Raw genomic sequence first — 19,514 nt, forward strand, 5'->3', positions numbered from 1 at the left:
CAGAATTTAGAACAGATACCTCCATTAAGTAGGGCTTTCCCTCAGACAGGAACAGCAAGGCTTCCACTTCTTCATGGAGTGCCAGAAGTGGCCCTGAAGCAGTGATGCTGAGAGGTGGACGCTGCTTAAAGAGACCAGGAGCTATAACAGCAAATACAAAAACAATCCACTCATAGATTAGTTTGTTCTAACACACCTTGAAGACACTGCTGCTCATTTGGCACCATGAAACCCCTCATGACACTCATCTCAACTAGTTTATAGCTTGTGTGCTACCACTCCAACTAACAAATCTCTTGCACATTGAAGTGTCACTGATTTTAGTGACAGCAGACAAAAGAAGTGCAGGAAGGTCGAAGCAAAATGTCCACAGACTATCAGTACTTTGAGCTTTAGTTTTACTCCCAATCCCTCTTGCGCATTCATCATATCCAGAATATAATTCTCCTGTTACCTTTTGATTTTTGACTGCTTTCAACCTCAGACAGAAATGAAGTTATTCTTTAAAAAGACAATGTCAAATTCCTCCTTCAGGAAATGAAAGACTTTAACTTATTCCTTTATTAACTTTATTTGGATATTTCCACCTCTTGTAAGAGGTAACTGGGCGAGTGTTTAATTGTTTGTTATTCAGTAGCTTAGTCTAAATACTCCCCTTTAAATTAGCAAAAGACAGCACAAGTCTAAACAAAATACTGCCTGTGAGTCTGTTCAGCCAACAACACAGCTCAATTCACTCACATGAGGAAATACCTTTTAGGCATAGGGGAAGGGAAGAAGGCACAAAACTGTTAGTAACAAGATTTCCATCCCCCCAAAATACTATCTGTTTGCCACTCAATACATTTACAGCAAAACCAGAAGTAATCAAACTTGTATTAACCATTTCTGCCTTCAATTCAAAATCACTGTATTTTCCTCACTAATATTAAGTTACTCCCAATCAATGTAACTGAAATGCCAAGGCACCAAAAGACAAAACCACAATTCTTACCAACATTTCTTTGTGAGGAGACGTCAGAGTGCAAGACCAGTAGTGCTACAGTGTTGTGAAGATATCCAAACTCACGCGCCTGTGCTGAACTCCACCTGCGGTTCTGCTTGAGTCAAAGACAGATTTAATTACCTTTGGTTTATTTAATCAACTTTCTTAAGCCAAAATAATGTTCTCACAGCCCACCACCATGGTCTAATACTTTGGAGTGGGTAAAAATTTTATTATTATCAAAAACATCATGTTCACTTCTGCCAAAACAGTTATTCCCATGCTAACTACACATAGGTGGGCTCACACTTGCACGAGGTTTACAGAATAATTGAAGGATTTGTTTATTCTACCACATGAAAAGTATTTATTCATAATTTAAACATAAAAAACGTGGGGATGGCCTGTACCTGATTGCTCTGCCGGTTGGGGCCAAGGAGAAAGTTGACCATGTGCCTCAGGGCAGAGTGTCTGAGGAGAAGACTGCTAGCCCTTATTCCCTGCTGTGAAGACAAAAACAACAAATTACCTTCTTGTGCAGGTGAAGAATTAGTGCTCAAGAAAGCAAAAGTAAAATGCACAGGCTAAAACCTGATTTTCCACTCTGAAATCCCCATAATATCCCACCACAGATCAATGAGATAAACTGCTAAAGAGCTGTCTCTTTACAGCACATTCTACACAGCACATTACACAAACCAGAGCAGAATCAGCAGATGTACAACAAATGTCTTACAAGAAAAAAAGAAGGCAAAAAGAATAGAGAAACAGAAATAGTAAATTCAGTCAGTTATTCTGCTCCCCACAGAATAGAAATCCTGAATGCTTGATTTTTTATATATATATATACATACATATAATTTTTTTTAAGAACAACCCCATATAACCCTTCAAAACAGACAACCAAAATTCAGATGCTGGAAATGACATCTTCCACTGGTACACTTTTGTGATTTTATCCTAATCCATTATTCAAAGCCATTTATTTAAAAAAACAAAACAAAACAAACCCAATTACTCCTAATAAAAGTTTTGAGTTTCACTGTGCTGCAAACCATTCTATGAATAAAGATCACTAGCTGCATTATTAATGCCTTTCAAAATTTAAACAGCCATGAGAAAACAATGTTTTCTTACCTTCTGTACAAAGTTATTGAATAGCAAAAAGTACTGAGCACAGTTTTTACAGTTTTCAGGTACATCTTTATCCAGTAGAGCAAGTAGCACCTCCAGTAACTGATGTAGAGTTTTTAACTGCAAAAAGAAAAATACTTGGAATTAAAAGAGCTGTCTACTTCTTAAAAACCCAAAGGGTTTCAAACACCTCCTGAGCAGGAAGAGATGAGCATTAAGATGTTCCATAAATGAAGAGCTCCAGGCAGGATCAGCTCACACAGCTCTGCAAACAGAGCAAGAGGCACCAGGGAGAGCCAAGCAAGGGCATGTCTGCAGAGAGGTGACACTCACTGACCTTCTCCTGATAAAGCAAGGCACTGTCGAGGGTTTTTTCAAGGATAGTGGCCACAGCAACTCGCACCTCCCTCACACTGCACTCCAGGAGGAAAGTCCTGGAAGAGAAAAGGTGAAGCTGCAAAGACTCAACATGTACACACAGCTGCTGTGATTAAATGTGGTGCTTAGTGTTTATTATTTAGTCCAGATACATTTTGTACTGTACTTCTGTGGGTAAGCTTTAACTTGCATTTACATATTCCATCTTGTAGTAAGGCCTATAATATCCCTATTAATATATTTATTAATTTAAATAAAAAAAGCTCTAAAAGCTCACATAAGATGTTGTTTTTCAATGGAAATTAAAAGATAACATTTTCTTTACCCTTCTTTCAGCATGTCAGATCTCCGACAATTTGTTTTCAAAGCACCTGTTAGGTGATCCTTAGCTTGTCAAGAAGAAAATCTTTCCATTCATCTGTGATCCTTGTCAGGTTAAGTATTTAACTTGCCTTAACCCCAACACTTTCACCATGTTCCCCTTTCCCACCACTTGTAGGGCTGACCACACAAACTTAAACACATTCCAAGTCCCTTCACTGAATTCATCACCTGCATCCTCCTCCATGCACACTGCATTTGATTTTCAACATTCCCAGAAAGCTGTGCAGAGAAAATACTAAAAACCCAACTCAAAGTAAATATCTAAAGTGTCTGTTTAAAGAATGTGCACAGTCAACTCTTTGGGAATACATCAGTACAGGCCAGATCACGTTATGAGGAAGCTTTATCCCCACTTGAGACACAAAACACCTCAGACAGAATTACCAGGACTTACTTCACAAGCTCCCGGCCCTCTGGCCCAACAAAATACTCCACCAACCAGTGACAAGCATCAATGCTTTTGGAGAGCAATGCATCTATGGTGGCAATCCATTCTTCTGTATCAGCCCTTCAACAAAACAGGGACAACTATCAGTAATCCAGGAGGAAAAAACACCTCCCAAAACTGAGCCATGTTTCTTGCTTGCCTTACCTGAGTTTCTTCTTGGTTCGGAGATAGGTTTGGAAGAGGAACTGGACTGCCAGCTGTAAGCTCACCTTTGCCATGCAGGGATAATAGGGATGCTTTACCTTAGTCTGAAAGAAATATCACATTTACTCCAGAGCAAAAGGATGCCTGCAGCACACATGCTGTCTCTTAAACACATCAACATGTTCTATTCAAGTTATTTGCTTCACTTGGAAAAAACAAACCACAGCATTTTTCTGTGCTAAGTCAGTTTCCAGTGCTGACTTTGCTACTTAATAAATATGCTAAAACAGGAGCAAACTTGCTGTAAGGCCAGCTAGATCTGTGGATTTCAAAAATTTAATAAATGCTGTTTGTTTATGACTCCATTTAGAAAATGTTAATTAAGAAACTATTACCAATTAAACTCTATCAACTTTGAAGTAATTAACACCAACTTTTGGACCTTCCATATGGAGAGGGATTTCTGTCCCTCTAGAGGCTCAGTTTGCATCATGATAAAAGGTATGGATTATTAAATAAATTTTACTGGGGCAAAATGATGTTTCTCCCAGTACTAGAAAAGGAGGCTGGAGCTTGCTTTGAGGCAGGTGTTATCATCAGCATCCAAAATTACTGGAGGCAAGGAACAGCTTGTCTGGAAAAGCAAAATCATGTCAACACTTCTCTTCCAGTTTTCCTGGTTTGACCCAAATAGCTTTTGTGGGCATTTTACCCAACATACTTTGAACATTCTAACATTAAAATCCAGGTACTTACAGCATTCAGGGAGGCTAATGACAGAACAAAACTGAAGTAGTCACTACTGTACACATCTCTGTTCTTCATGAATTTCAAGTTTTCATCTCTCACCATCTATAAAAGAAGGCAAAAAAAATTAAAAATGCTGTCAAAATACACTTCTCTAACTAAAAGTTCATCTTTTATGTAAATGTGTGGTGTTTAAAAATCAGTGTCAAACTTACTCTGGTTCCTTTTGAATCACTACTTCAGCAGAGGGAAAAATACATACAGGAGATTTAGAAGATCTGGTACAAAACCAGTGATTTTCTTTCAAAGATATTACAAAACAGCAAATGAAGGACTTAATAATTTGGTCATTAAGGGAGAAAAGGAAGAAATTGCAGATAAATTGTATTTTTTGCTTGTTTTTAATAAACAAGGGAAGAGAACACCCCTCAAACCAGAAAGGCTTGCCTAACAAATTTAGATGCAGAGAGCAAGGAGTCCTGGTGTAATTACAAGCTGCAGCCACAATAAGGTATTTAAATACCAAGCCCTTCTTTTTTCAAATGAGATTTTGCTGAAAGACTCTCAATAAATTTGAGCCAAGCTCAGTTCATTTAGTAACACAATCCCAGATCAAGAATGCCCAAAGTGGCTGTTGATGCCCTGAAACACCCCATGGGGAGGGACAGGCACAGCCTGCAGAGTTTATTCTCCCTGTGTGTGTGATGCAGGCTCTCTTTACTGCTCCTCCTCTTTTTACACTCTTGTGAACCCAAGAACCTGAGGATCACTGTAATTTGCCATCATCTCCACTGCTCCTTGAGTGTACTCCAAATAAAGCATGTCTGCTGTTGTCTGTCCCTGCCTGACTGCTGCCAGAGCTCAAGTTTGATTCTGCTGCCTGCAGTTTCTTCAAAGCAAAGAATTGATGAGCCAATTTTGTGAGAAGGTACAGAGAAACTTAAAATAAGCATCACTAAAATGCTTGTCAGTAACTTTATGTCAGAATCCAGAATTGCTTTTTTGTTTTCCTACAAGGGAATTACTTTGAGGTAACCTTTAAAAGTTACCATGTTTCTCTCACTATGTGCTCAAATTTTACACCAGCAGAATTTAGTTGCCACTTTTCAGTGTGCTTTACCTGATATATCCTCACAGGCATTTTCTCTACAAAGAGCCCCTTTTTTTCTCCTTTTCGAACCAGCTTGGTCAAGATGGACAGACGGTCGCTGTTGGGCCTGTGGGGTCGAGGTGATGACTGGGGTGAAATTTCTGGTGAAGAGGGAGCAGATCTGAAATATAAACAAGCTGAAGGTGAATAAAAAAATCCTACAACAAATCTATAGTTTAGCTATAAAATACCATTGCAGCCAGAGTGGTCTAAAGGCAGTTTTGAGGACAGCCTGAATATTTCTCGAGGCTGTCAGTCAGCTTGAACTTGCTGCAATAATGGTAATAAACAAGAAGATTGAAACCCAACCCAAAACAACAAAAGGGTCAATACGTTGCTTTGCTGGACAGTAATTACTCAATTCTTAGTTGTGGAGAGATGTTGGAACTCTGATGGCTGAGAACTTCGAGCTTTCTGAATTTAAGGGTGCCAACCCTTAAGTAAACACCTTGTTTGACCTGAGACCTTGGAAAAGGCTTCAAAAATTGAGTGACAGCACAGAACAGTGTGTGTGTAGTTTGGATAGCATTGTGTGAGCTCACAGGGTGAAAAATTTTAGATTGGGATTTTACTATGTGGTGATATATGGGGAGCCAAGATGGAGAATTTTGGGTGTGGATTAGTTGTCTTTTTTGCACCTTCTTCCTCCTTTTTAATGAATCTGGGTGGTTTTCTCTAATTGGGTGAAAGATGTCTGTGTTGCGGGCTTCGAGCGATCATAACTGGGTTAGAAGCATAAATAATAGAGATGTCAACTATTTATTAGATAATTGGGACTTAAATAGCCTTGAATAGACACCATTTTATCTCATTTTATCCACTTAGAAAGAGCTCACATCTCCTGAGTTTGTAACAGATAAGGATAATAAACTTCAGAGTGAGACTTCAAAACCAACGCCTCCTGAGCTTTATTCGCCCTGACTTTGGAGCAAGAAAGAGCCTGGTATTCCAACAGAGAGAGGTCTAGGTATCAATATGAGAGAAACCTTTGTGGATACAAGAGGAACTTACAAGGAGAGGTCCTCAGCTTCCTGACGCACGACACTGACTCTGCTTTTCTTTGGCAGCACAGGGGAGTTCTGGTCGGACACTCTCTGGTAGAACAGCATGTAGGCGTTCCAGTAGCGCCGGCGCACGTCGGGGTAGGGATTTGCTGTGGGGACCAAAAGGCAGCCCATGAAGGCCCTCCAAGGTTTAGTATCTTTCCCATTTCCTATATAAAAGCAAAACTGAGGGTACTGAAGTAATGTGAACTGCAGCAGTATAAATTTGTCAGATCAAAACATCAGTCTGTGTCAGTGAGTAAAAGTGTCTGAGTTATGAAACAGGTGAATATTGGAAATGTGCTTGGAATAGATTCCTTAAAACACTGGAAAGTTCAGCAATATGATGCCACACAGTGTTCCATGAAGTCATTCTCACTAGCCTAAAATAAGAGCTGTTTTATGTTTGGTTAGGTTTTTTTTTTAAATTATATTAACAAGGTGCCAATTTGTTATTCAATCTCTACTATTGAGTCTACAAAGTGCTGCATGACAGTGAATATGGCTCAATTCATATTAGGCTATACACAAGCTGTTCTGTCCTTCAGTAAAGGGAAGGCTTTAGGGAAAAAAATGGTTCTGAAGGAGCATTAGTCCAAATAACTCAAAGTACCTATAATGGACTAAGCTCTGCTGCTACTGAAATCAGTATGAAATATGAAGCTACTGTAAATCACTCTGTACTTCTGCTTACATTGATCATAGACTTTAGGTCTATACTCTCCACCAAAACATTCATATTCCAGGGTTTCATCAGTCAAATCAAATTCTTCAACAACGGTGTCATTAAATTTATACCACTTTCCTTTTCCACATCCTCTGTGATCAAAACAGAACAGAAACACAACAGAAACAAAGTTAGTTGATTTGTCTCAGTAAAAAAACAAACCATCCTGAACAGCCTGGAAGTGACAAGCCTGAACTCACATTTGTTTTGACAGTAAGAAGAGAGCTTAGTTCAATTGATGTCAAAGTTGCATTCTAAAAAATAACCTTGATTAAAACTATGAAAAGCACAGCACCTGCAAGTCAGGAAGCCTTCAAACAGCAATATAAGGTACATTAAGAATTAATGAGAATTTTATTCTGTGATGTCCCATATCACTGTGTCATTGCCTCATGACAGGTGCTGAGAAAGGGAAGAGTGGTTCCAGAAGAGCTCTGGATGGCTCCATGCACCTTCCCAGAACAAGAAGCCTTTAGACAGCTCTGAAACCTCCCCCACGAACCTTCTTGCCCGTTACCTCCTGTCCTTGATGAAGGAGTAGTAGTGCCCTGCATGAGCCTGGCCACTGTGGACAATCACACCAACGAGCTCGTAGTTTTCTGTAGGGGCAACCTTCTTCCTTGGGGAGCCTCCTCCTCCTCCCTGGTCTGTGTTCCTGCCGTTTTCCCCCACTTCTGAGGACGAGTCCTGACGAGCCATCCCTGACACAGTGTAAGGTTCCATGTTCAGCATCCAGGGAAACTGTTTGAAGAGATATTTTGGATTAATCAAGACATTGCAGTGTGTACATGCTTCTGATAATTTTATCAGAATGGTATCAATACTTCCCACATTGGGAACACCAAAGGAAAATATGGAACTTCAACTTATGCTTGTTACACAGATGTTAAACAATAAACTCTCTTTAAGGAGGTTTTTTGCCTTGCTTTCTGAAAGGACCCCAAGAATGTTGCAAACAAGGAAAGCTCTAAGGAAAAACATTTATTTTCTGTAGAACTACCATGTTGTAAGTGTACCACATAATCAAAATCTCTGCTCAAAATGTGGGGAAAAGAAGGAAAAATGAATAGGAAGAATGAGAGTCCACTACACAAAGTATCTGGGGAAGGCACCATAAAGCAAAGTTTTCTTACCCTTATTTGCTCATCATATTTAATAGAACGGCCACTCTCCCAGTCAAAGCCAAATCTCATCAGGTGAATCACCAGCAGGCTGGGTAAGACCTTAATGCAGGTGCGCTTCACTGTAGTTCTCTTGAAAAGAAACAAGAATATCACCTCTATCTGATACCCCAGGCCATCTGCAGCATCCTTCTAGAGACTCACAGTGAAAATCCAGCCATGGGCAGCAGGGTGTCCACAGGATGACTGGGATACGTCTCAATATGTTGCACAAAACTTTCCCATCCTGCCATCCCTCTAAATTTTTAGTTCAGAACATGAGTTAGGGGCATTGAACCTCCTGCCTTCAATGTAGTAAGAGTGAGCAGCATCTAAGCATGGTTTCCATGATCATGTAATGCTTAGAAAATGTCAAACTGCACATGAATCTTCTTTCACAAAAATGAAGAATCAATACCTTTTCTTTGCACTTTTCACAGTAGTATGCATTGCTTCCTTCCAGAACTTCTCCTCTAACAAACTGATCCAGTGATATTTCCAGGCTTTGACATGAAGTCACACCAAGGTTGAGAGCCATGAAGGCTTCCTCACGCTCATACCTAAATTGAAGAAGAAAACAGATTAGGATTTACCCAACTGGTAGGAACAAGACAGATGTTTAGGAAAGAATATTGCATTGGCCCCACAGCTATCAAAGCTGTGATGCTCACAGGGGCATTTATCTACTTTCCAGTGCTACTTTGACCTACATATTTTAATAGTTCTGGGAGCACGTAACTTGGTAACTGATGCACTCAATGTGACATTACCTGTGAGGACAGTCCTTGCAGATCTTCTGATCAGAGAAGATTCCTTGGAAAGTATTCTTAAATATTTGGTCTCTTCCTATTTTCTGTTGGAGGTGTAAAGTTAGACATCAGTTGGATATATTGCAGGGTGGAAGACCAAGAAATCAATAGGAATTTTAAACTCTTGAATACTGTGCAGATTATAAAATAAGCTAAATGGCTCTCTGCCTTCTTTAATAAAGATCAAAGCAAAAAGAGAAAAAAGGAATCAAAAACGAAATTGCTGAGGTTTTTACCTTGAGGTACTCATCCATTTGATCTATAAGACTGGTGAAGAACTCATAAGCATCCTGTTGCTCTCTAACATAAAGTTCCTTATTCCACATCTTGAAAATCTATACAAAATGTAAGTATACGTTAAAAGATGGTTGTTTCATAGATACATAGCACTAAGAATATAAATATATTTTTCACATGTTTGGTTTTTTTTTTAATTAGAGCTCACTTTATAAATTCTGCAATTGAAAAAGGCTGAATAAATCATTACTTTTTAAGTAGAAAAGCTTTATATTCTAAACAAAAGGATACAATACCTTCCAAAAGTTCTCAGGTACATAATACTGTAGCTTGCTTTCCATCAAATGACCAAAAAGAGATTGAACTTGATAGAACACATTGTCATCAGGATTGTCAGTATCATCATCAATGGAAAGCAAGGCCTGGAAGGAAACAAATAACCTTATTAGACTGGTTTTTGGAAAAATCATTACTATAAGCTGTCATGGCCCACAGCACTACAACTTAAAATTTATGTATCTATTGTGCATATTTATACACACACAGTTGACTTTTCATTTTACAATTTGTTTACAAATGGTGCTAAGATGAAGTGGTTCAAGTGAAAGTAATTCCAGAAAGAGGATTTTATTGGATGCTGAACTAATTACCTCTGGGAGACCAGGCTGCATGTACAGCTGCTGGAAAACAGCATTCATGTAACAAGTAGCACCACCATTCTTCAGTCCCACAAATCCAGAAATGGAGCGACTGTCCACAGGTGGAAGGTACTAGAATGACAAACACAATTTTGTCCAAATAACTTATAAAAAACATGAGACTCCAACAACATTCTATAGATTTTATAACCACCTTTGTATTGTAGAATCACAGCATGGTTTGAGGTGGAAGGGACCTTAATCCAGCTCCACTCCTGCCATGGCAAGGACACCTTCCACTATCCCATCCAGCCTGGCCTTGGACACCTCCAGGGATGGGGCAGCCACAGCTTCTCTGGACAACCTGTGCCAGGACCTTCCCACCCTCACAGGAAAGAGTTTCTTCCTGATATACAACCTAAAACTACTCTCTTTCAGTTTAAAACCACACTCCCTTGTATGTGAGCTCTTAAGAACAATTTAATGGAAAACCAGGAATATAAATTCTGAAAAACTGCAAGATCACTGTATTCAGTCATTTAAATATTTAACACGTTGCACAACACTGTGCAACATGTTAATATTTAATGGCCTAAAATGTAATAATAAATAAAATCTGTGACATTTAGGAAATATCACAAATTCTTACTTGTGATACTCAGATAATAACAGACAAAGACACACTGGAGTATCTTCTGAGGAAGATCAAATGTATCTGCATTTCCCCTTAGCTGCATTGTGGCATTTTAAACTGAAGACCATGGAAATCTCATGAATGAAGCAACAAAGTAAACCATGCCCAGCACTCCAAACCATGCTAACACAAACAAAAAAAAGCTTCTTGCTTACATCAAACTCCTTGGTGAGCGCAGGGTCACACTGGTGGTGCATGGAAAGCAGCTCCTTTGTAATCAGCTGGAGATTGGAGGGTGAGCTATCAGCCAGCATTACCAGCACCTCATAAGCAGCTAATCTGCTGTCTGCTGTGCTGCACCTGGAAAGAAAACCACAGCTGAGGTCTACTGGCTAGATGACTCAATTATTTCTAATTCCAGAAAGCTGTATTACTCAGAACAGGCAACAATTAATGTTCTAAAGAACACTTTGAGTCATTAAACACTCCTGAGGGACTGCAGAGTGCTATTTTTTTTTTTCTTTCTTGGGGTAGGAGAATGGGGAAGAATCCAATGAGAAGAGTAGCAAGAGGAATACTCCTTCAACCAGCCTCCCTTACTGACATGGATACACTTGCTAACATTCAGTAGCAAGGAAAAGGAGGTGCTCTAAAAGAAGACAGAACTGGTTGCATGTCTGAGGACAGACAGATATTCCATCATGTAACACTGATGGAGACAAAATGATTTTTTTACAGGGAGGAAAACTTGGAAGAGCTAGACCAGACAACATCCTTGCTACAAGAGATGAGCTTAGACCTGAGCTAGACCAAAAACCCTCCCAACCCAGCTCTTTTCAGTAGTCATTCAGTACAGCAGCCCTTTCTTCTGAAGGCCAAAGGCTTTATTTACTCGAGGCAAACAGAAGAGCATGCTTGGGATGAACTGCAATGGAGCAAAGCTGGAGCCACTAAGGTGGATCAAGTCCCATTCATTTCAGGGGTTGTTAAATGCTCCACTGGAACCTTCTTGTGGGGTTGGGGAAAGGCAGTGAGGATTTGCCTGATCTAACACCAACTACTCAGTGCAACACAAACAATCCAGCTGCATTAGCTCAGAAATCCACATGAGCTAATTTACACCCACCCCTTCAGATATTGTGTGGCCATAACAGCTGTGACAGGAAGGAAAAAGCCCACTCTTTCCTCCAGTTGATCTATTCTGGGCTCTATCAGCTTTCTCAGGTGCAAGGAGACTTGCTTTGTGTTAGTTTTTTTACAAAATAGGTAGGGAGAAGGGAAAAAGAAAGTAGTGGAACTTCTGAGATTCTCTTTTACAATGAGCATGGGAAGTTAATTTCCTGCTCATGCTCCAATTTAGCCAACTTCCCAAGCAGTAACAAGCTAAAGGAATATTCTTTGGATTTATGAAATCAGCACCCAGTTATGCCTGAAGTTCATTGATCTAACAAAGCACAGACTTTGAAGTACAGAAATGCAAGGATATTGGATCACACAAAAATGTATAAAATGCTGTTTTGGGCATTTATGTAGGAAGTGTAGAAAACTGGAGAAATGCTCCACAACTGGTATTAATCCTGCTGTCTGTAGAATTTAATACTGACATTTGCATTCATGTCATTCAAGACAAAACTCAACATAAAAAAAAAAAAGAGATTTTACTTTGGGTGGAAGTCTTGCTGACTGATTGCAGCACTGCCTGCTGGGGAATGGCTGTTCAGAATAATCCTGGATGCTCGGAACAGGAAATCATCCAACAATGGCTTAATCAAAGATGAACCTGAAACACAGCAATCTACTGTTAAATACCTACATTATCGCTGCAAATGCCAAAAAGGTGTTTGATAACAACAAAACCACTTCATAGCACTACATCAACAAATGTTTTATCAAATATTAAAGGCACTGCTATAACCAGTCCTCATAGCTCTGTATCACTTGTACTGATGTCTTCACATGACTGTCTAGTCACGTGTTAATGCAGAATTCACTGCAGTTCAGCCAATTTAAAGAGGAATACTCACCAACCATTTCCTTCTCTGCCCCACAGAGTGAAAGGAGAGTCTTGATGAGCCTCAGGTGTCCTGCTAAGAGGATGTTATCAGCCTCACTAGTCTCACACTCGGCCGTGCGGTTGGGCTCGAAATTGTCCAGCCAAGTGATCTCATCTTCTAACATGGCAGCTGGGCTTATCTTCAGCTGCTCCATTTCTGATGCTGCAAAGAAAATAAAAAAAGGAATACAGTAAAAATTAGCAGCTTTGGAAATGCAGAATATAAACACAAAGAATTTCAAACAGTTTGGTAATGGTCTAGTTTTGCCCCCATGTGTACCAAGTAAACCTTCCACCAGGGAGCTCAGTTCACTTTCCAGAAGGAATGAGCTGCCCTGCAGCTACCCAATGCCAAGAACAGACCATGCCAGGCACTAGCACAGGACAGTCAGCACACTGGCAGGTCCCTCTGAGCTCAAGGTGTAGTAACACCCTTCTTCAGGCAATTCTGCATCTTTTCTACAGCTTGGAAGCTGCCATCAGAATGAAGGAATCAGCTGTCTGCACATACTTACATGTCAGGTCATCCAGTAATTGACATCTCAGGTCAAAATATTCTGTACACTGGGACAAAAGTCTGAAACAGACAGAAATAGAAGAAAGGTTTCCTTAAAATCAAATTTTCTCTAACCAGCTGTCTTTAAAGTCTGTGTGCTCTGTCCATCAAACTCAAAGCAGCATCACCATCTAGGTGTGCTTCTGCATGCTGCAGCTTTAAATAAATATTCCTTCCCAAGAGCTACTTCTGAATGTTAGGAATCATATTTAATCCTCATTTCTTCCCTCACCTCATAGCAATTCTAGTTAGTTATCAGTTGACAATAAAACAACAACATGCTTTAACTCCTCAGTTACTCCTCTAGAAATTGCAGCATGTCTACCTCCAACACTTGCCAAGTGCTAATCCCTTTTTCCTAGAGCTCCCACAGTGCTGCTCATTTCAAAATGTGTCAGATTTTCTTCCTCGATAAACTCACACGTGCCTTACCTCTGGTTGATTCCTCTCATGATGCTGGTTGGTGACCAAAGAGGCAGCTGGGCCCCAAGAACAACGCTCAGGAGGAACTGGTTTGGCTTTTGTACATCTGGGTGAGCTGATGTGTCTGTCTGGCTAAGGGTGTACAGCTGGTCACAGGCAACACGACGAATCTGCAACAGATCATTGTCACTGGCAAACACCAGCACTACCTCAAAGGTTGTAAAAAATCCCCACACTCCTGTTAAGTTAGAAATCTAACAGAAAAAAAAAAGGATATTGCAATGGTGCAAACCAGGCTATGAGCTCTGCACCCACCAGCCAGGGTTTCTAGGAATGTAACAAACCCTGTTCAACCCCGAGTGAAAACCTCTGATAAACACAAATTATAAATGCAGATAAAGGGGTGAGATGCAATGACTTCATGCAAAATAAATAGATGACACATGATGAAATGAAGTAAGCACAAAAGTCAATATATTTTAGGATATCCAAGATAATCTTAAATCAAAAAGAATGAATTTTAGGAGGGTTCTGACACATGGAATAAATTTTCAAAATTTCAGAAGTATCCATCAAATTTTACCCAAATCGGAGTTACTTGAAACCTTCCCTAAAGTACTAGTTTTACAGAATTTGTGTCACCAAAATGTGACTATTTTCTTCAGACTAATCACAGCACAGTCCCATGCATCTCATAGATGAAACAAGCCTAGAAAATGTAATACTACAGCATTTTCTATCAAACCATCACCAGATACTGGAATTACCAACAATTATACAAAGGTTATTTATTCAAATATCAATCTGTGGGAATACTTGCAATAAACAATTTTATGTTCAGACCATAGGAAATTATCAAAACATGCACATTTCAGAAGGAGGCTTTAGAAAATTTTTAGAGGAAGACCCTCACCTCAGCACTTGGTGATCCAAGCAAAATATCAATGATGAAATCAGCAACACAAGGCAAATTGTAAAAAGATCCTGGAACATAAGAGTATCAGGCTACTGTATTAAAAATAATATTTTTAAATAAGTCAGTTACAGTCTTGCATTAAAATACCACAGGACCTAGAGGGCATCAATACTGAAAAGCAGTAAAGGCTATTTCCTGATCTCCTTCCCTCTGCAGTGGCTGCCACCATGATATAACAGCATTTTCCTTGCCTTCCTGCACCACCAGTGTTTACACTTCCTGTACACAAAGACTCAAATACTGAACAGGAGCTGTGCAAACAGCAGCACTTACAAAATTACAGACTTCAAAGGCAGTGCAAATATTTATATTCTGGCAGCAAGTCAGCTTTCCCACAACATTTCACCGAAGCATAGCACTACATGCCTTATTTCAGTCCTGGAAAAAAAATCCCTGTAATTTTTAATGAAATGTTGTGTTTTTAGCTTGAGCTATCTCAGTTACAAGTTTCTCTTTTTTTTTTTTCACTTGACTGTATCCCAAAGCCTCATCCCACCTGGCTTATACTCCAAACAGTGAATAATCCAATTTTTTCCCATACCTAGCTGCTGACTACGTAGCTGAAGGCAGGTTACTAAGAGAGACAAGGCTTCCCCAGCAATGAGAGCATCTTTGGTGGACACAGACTGCTGCCTCACACAGATCCCAGCGTGCAGCGCCGTGGGCTCCCCTTCGCTTCCTGAACTGCAGTTACTTCCTGCATTAAAAAAAAAGAACAAATGCTGTAATTCATTAAATTTTACTCAGGTGTTTTCAGCTTTTGGTCAGTTCTCTGCAATTTAAAAACTTCTCTGAATGCCTGATGAATATACATAAATTTGCTTAGATTTTTTGTAATTTAGTTGTATAATGTCCCAAGCTGCGGGAGACCCAAGAGGATGAATATCCAATGAATTCAGCTTCAAAGTGCTCAGTTAAGATTAAACTAAATGCTTTTAGACTGGTTTAGAGACACAGTTAACCCACCTGAGCTGCTAAGTCTGTTTCTAATCCCAGCAGGGAAGAGAGTGTTGCTCTCTTTGATGGGCTGACTGCTTCCCACGAGGTCCAGGCGTCCTGCAGCAGCAGCCCACGAGAGGCGCATGAAACAAGCCACTGTGGAGGTGAAATCATTCACCTCCATGGTCTGGAGGAACAAGAAACAGCAGTCACTACTGTGATATTCAACAATCCTTGTTAACCACAGGGATGAGAGGAATGTATCTTCTGGATCGTGTCGAAGTGACATTTACATTTGTTTTCTGCTTTCTTCTCTATACAGGTTCAAGGATTCAAGAGTCTCTTTGTTCCCATTGAGAGATTGGTGTTGCTATCTTAGGAGAAGTAATTAATTTTTTAATTCCCCACGAGGATAGATACCCTTGCCACCTATCTGCAGGCAGGCATGGTGATTTCAATCGTTCAATCCATTTGGGAAGCACTGCCCAACAACCTAACACAGCACACTTGTCACATTAACTATGAAGTTTCTTTCAACTGGACTGAATGGGTTTTCAAACAACATTTTATAAGGTACTGGAAAAAAAATCCTTTTTCTCCACAATACCATCAAGCAAATTGAATTTTTAATGAGCTATTTGGAAAAAGCATGTCCAATTCTTTCTAATTCAAAGTGTCTTGGATTATAAAGCCACAAGTTGAAGCAGGAACCTTCTCCTTTCAATTCACAGAAAATTAACAAGAGTAAGATCTTAAGAGTTAAGTGTGACTGAAGATAAATCACAGTAAGACTTCTGTGTACATCTGTATCTTGTAAGCACTTTTGGGGGTACTGCTTCCCTTTGTAGTGCCAAAATAATTTATGAGAATATGGTAAAATTCAGATCAAGACTGTAAGATACACTGATGGTCAAGATTTTCAGAGGCTTTTAAGTGGAGCCAGGGCAAAAACCTGACTAAAAGACTGATTAAAAATCTCAGAGTTATGCAGCTGTCATTGGAGATGACACTGCTACATCAGAACCATCCAACACTTCCTTACTTGTATGGCAACTCTTGCAGCTGGGATGATTTCCTCTACCCTGATGGAGGATCTGTCAGACACGGAGAGCTGGCGGTAGGAGGACTTCTCAGGAGTGCCACAGATGGACATCTGCCTGCTCGCCTGCCGGCTCACGTTGCGGAAGGGCCGCGAGGACAGAGCCTCCACCCCATCCTTGATGAAATCCTCATCCAGCAGAGTGGGCATTGTCTGCCCAACCAGCAAGAACCTGCATTCATAGAGTAAAAACATCATGGGCATTGTCTGCCCAAGCAGCAAGAACCTGCATTCATAGAGTAAAAACATCATGGGCATTGTCTGCCCAACCAAGAACCTGCATGCAGAGTAAAAACATCATGGGCACTGTTCTGCCCAAGCAGCAAGAACCTGCATGCACAGCGTAAAAACATCATGAGCACTGTCTGCCCAAGCAGCAAGAACCTGCATTCATAGAGTAAAAACATCATGGGCACTGTCTGCCCAACCAAGAACCTGCATGCACAGAGTAAAAACATCATGGGCACTGTCTGCCCAACCAAGAACCTGCATGCACAGAGTAAAAACATCAGGCTTGTATTTGAACGCTCGCAGAGTGAATGAAACAGAACCCAAAGTACCAATTAATCTTAAATATTAAAAGCTGCATGCTAAAAGCCAAAAAAGCAGCACTTTATCTAATGAGAAGCAATTACATACCTTGCAAGCTGCAGGCAGATGGAATAGACTCCTTGTCTTGTTTCATAGTCCACCTCTGATGGGATGGAATCTCTCTGCATCACATTCACCACCAAACTTAAAAACAAATCGATAAGACAGACTCCATTTGGAAATGTTTCAATTAATTTATGTCTATCTTTCCTTCCTCCTATCCATTCAGCTGAGTCACAGTTCAAACTGACTTGGAGGCCAACACCCTCATTTTCTCCTTTTATAGCTACAGATGGAAGCTTTCTGCTCCTGCTGGAAAATGCTTCAAGATCTCTTGGGCAGAGGAGTGTCATGGATAGAACTGGACACAAGAGCACAGAATACTTGAGAAATCTCAAACAATCAGTATTGTCAGGTCTTCCAAACCACTCACACTGTGCCTCAACTCTTATCTGAAGAGAATGAATTTTCAAGACTGTAATTACAAATTTAATTTGGTTCCCCGTGCATGGCCTAGACTTTGACTGCTTAAAATGTCCACTGGTGTCTACACGAGTAGAGTGCAATGTACACTCTTGCAAATTTGAATTGAAACACTTAATTGTCACAAACTACCCAAGTATCAACTACTTTAGTACAAACTACATTTCACAAGCTTATTTGTGCCTAACTTGATTTTGAGGTTTAACAACATGTACTCTCTTAAATATGACAGCTACTGGACAGTGGTGAAACAGCCTTGGGTGGATTTTTTTCTCAGAAAAAGAAGCTGACAGGATTATTAGTGTGCTACAGTATGGAAATAGGAAACCACACAACTGCTAACTAAATGAGTGCTACAAATTGAGTCAAGGTTTTGAAATCTAACCTCAAACCTCCTGCTCTGAGGAAATTTTCACAGAAAGACTTGGCACAGTTTCTTGCCATTTCATCATCTGCAGTTGGCATCAGCTTGGAGCTCAGCACCTACAATAAAAAAATAAATAAGCAGATGTAAACTACCACCCCTCTTAGTGTTCTTTACCTGCTGAAGTTTGAAAAGTGTAGCAGAAAAAAAATCCACTACAAATGAAGCAATTAATACACTTACACAAAACTGTAGTCAGTAAGAGAAATCTCATATACTCAATAAAGCTCAAATATTTAGAACAACCACAGTAACTACAGATGTTTATTCTGAATCAAAGCATTTTATTCTCAATGCAGTTTACATGTTAAGGGAATGGATGAAGTACATGGAATGTCATATTCTGGTTCACTTGGTGCTTCTTAGAAGCCCAAATTCTTTCTGGTTCTGGATTTTCAATTTACAGTTCCCCACAGAACATCCTACAGATGGCTTACTTATTAGTCACACCTTCTGAAATATAATTGTACTACTATTGTTTTGGTGTTTCTTTGTAAAAGATGGCTCAGGTAATTCTAGAGGCTTTATGAACATCACCACTCTATCATCCCTCCTGTTTTAAATCAGCACTAAATTTCAGAGTGCAAGTACATTCAGAAACACAGCCAGAAGGAAGTCTGTGGTCTCTGTGGGTCAGTCACATTCATGTTTATAATTAGTTTCAGATCAAGACATTGAAAAAACCCAACACCCAAACAAACCAACCCACCAAAAAAAAACCCCACAGAAATCCCAAAACCATCAACCAAATAAACCCTGGGCCCTCCCAAAATCCCAAAAACCCCCACAGATATTATTCTCTTTCTTGAAAAGTCTCCTTGGCATGTACAGTCAACAATGCTGCAAACAAAATACATCTCTTCCAGGTTCACAGATCAGAAGAATGTTTTACACAGTTCCAGGCATGAAATCTTATCACGCCCTGGACATCTGCAACATTCAATTTTCATCTCTTTCATATGTTCTGCAAATTTCCTGTGCACATTTTTTTCAGAAAGCAGCTCAGAGTGGTTTTCATCTTTTCACCAGATAACCAGCTGAGGGGATAGAAAAGCACATATTCCTTTTCCTGAGAAAAACCATCTTCCAATTGGCTTGACTGGCGTTGAGGAACAAGTCCACTCATATAATCTCTCATATAAATCTAATCCAATTTATTACTTCTCATCCCTTGCCAGAAAAGCAAGCAATTTATTACTTGCTTTTATTCTTTTCTCTGGCACAGAAGCAGCAGATAACTGTCCCATCCTACTGCTATATAACCTGTCAGCTCAACAAGACACCCTAAACCATTTGCTTTGAGTCGTAGAACTTGTCAACATATTCCAAAGACATAATCATGTATCTTTCAC

At 39.8% G+C, this 19,514-nt stretch overlaps 1 protein-coding gene across 6 annotated transcripts in view; it reads right to left on the reverse strand.

Moving 5' to 3' along the window:
• USP24 (ubiquitin specific peptidase 24) overlaps positions 1-19,514 on the reverse strand; it is a 61,398-nt gene that overhangs the window by 7,638 nt on the left and 34,246 nt on the right. Inside the window, exons 31-59 of one of the 6 annotated variants that reach the window (XR_010366585.1) lie at positions 18,124-18,221; positions 17,304-17,399; positions 16,608-16,836; positions 15,593-15,752; positions 15,168-15,323; positions 14,564-14,634; positions 13,660-13,820; positions 13,187-13,248; positions 12,643-12,834; positions 12,281-12,398; positions 10,834-10,978; positions 9,997-10,116; positions 9,643-9,768; positions 9,346-9,444; positions 9,071-9,153; positions 8,719-8,860; positions 8,274-8,393; positions 7,658-7,881; positions 7,108-7,232; positions 6,382-6,523; positions 5,341-5,491; positions 4,230-4,325; positions 3,474-3,577; positions 3,276-3,389; positions 2,457-2,553; positions 2,123-2,239; positions 1,396-1,488; positions 995-1,097; positions 20-121 (exon numbers count right to left, since the gene is read on the reverse strand). Coding sequence is in view for 4 of the 6 variants with exons in the window: in XM_064428963.1 (XP_064285033.1) it covers positions 20-141; positions 995-1,100; positions 1,396-1,488; positions 2,123-2,239; positions 2,457-2,553; positions 3,276-3,389; positions 3,474-3,577; positions 4,230-4,325; positions 5,341-5,491; positions 6,382-6,523; positions 7,108-7,232; positions 7,658-7,881; positions 8,274-8,393; positions 8,719-8,860; positions 9,071-9,153; positions 9,346-9,444; positions 9,643-9,768; positions 9,997-10,116; positions 10,834-10,978; positions 12,281-12,398; positions 12,643-12,834; positions 13,187-13,248; positions 13,660-13,820; positions 14,564-14,634; positions 15,168-15,323; positions 15,593-15,752; positions 16,608-16,836; positions 17,304-17,399; positions 18,124-18,221 (3,669 nt within the window). In the remaining 2 variants the exon portion in view is untranslated. Of the gene's footprint in view, positions 1-19; positions 142-994; positions 1,101-1,395; positions 1,489-2,122; positions 2,240-2,456; positions 2,554-3,275; positions 3,390-3,473; positions 3,578-4,229; positions 4,326-5,340; positions 5,492-6,381; positions 6,524-7,107; positions 7,233-7,657; positions 7,882-8,273; positions 8,394-8,718; positions 8,861-9,070; positions 9,154-9,345; positions 9,445-9,642; positions 9,769-9,996; positions 10,117-10,833; positions 10,979-12,280; positions 12,399-12,642; positions 12,835-13,186; positions 13,249-13,659; positions 13,821-14,563; positions 14,635-15,167; positions 15,324-15,592; positions 15,753-16,607; positions 16,837-17,303; positions 17,400-18,123; positions 18,222-19,514 lie in introns of all 6 variants that reach the window. The other 5 variants (XR_010366584.1, XM_064428965.1, XM_064428963.1 and 2 more) reach the window with 5 other exon arrangements.

Source organism: Passer domesticus, chromosome 7 (genome assembly GCF_036417665.1).
Source record: "Passer domesticus isolate bPasDom1 chromosome 7, bPasDom1.hap1, whole genome shotgun sequence".
Lineage (NCBI taxonomy): Eukaryota > Metazoa > Chordata > Aves > Passeriformes > Passeridae > Passer > Passer domesticus.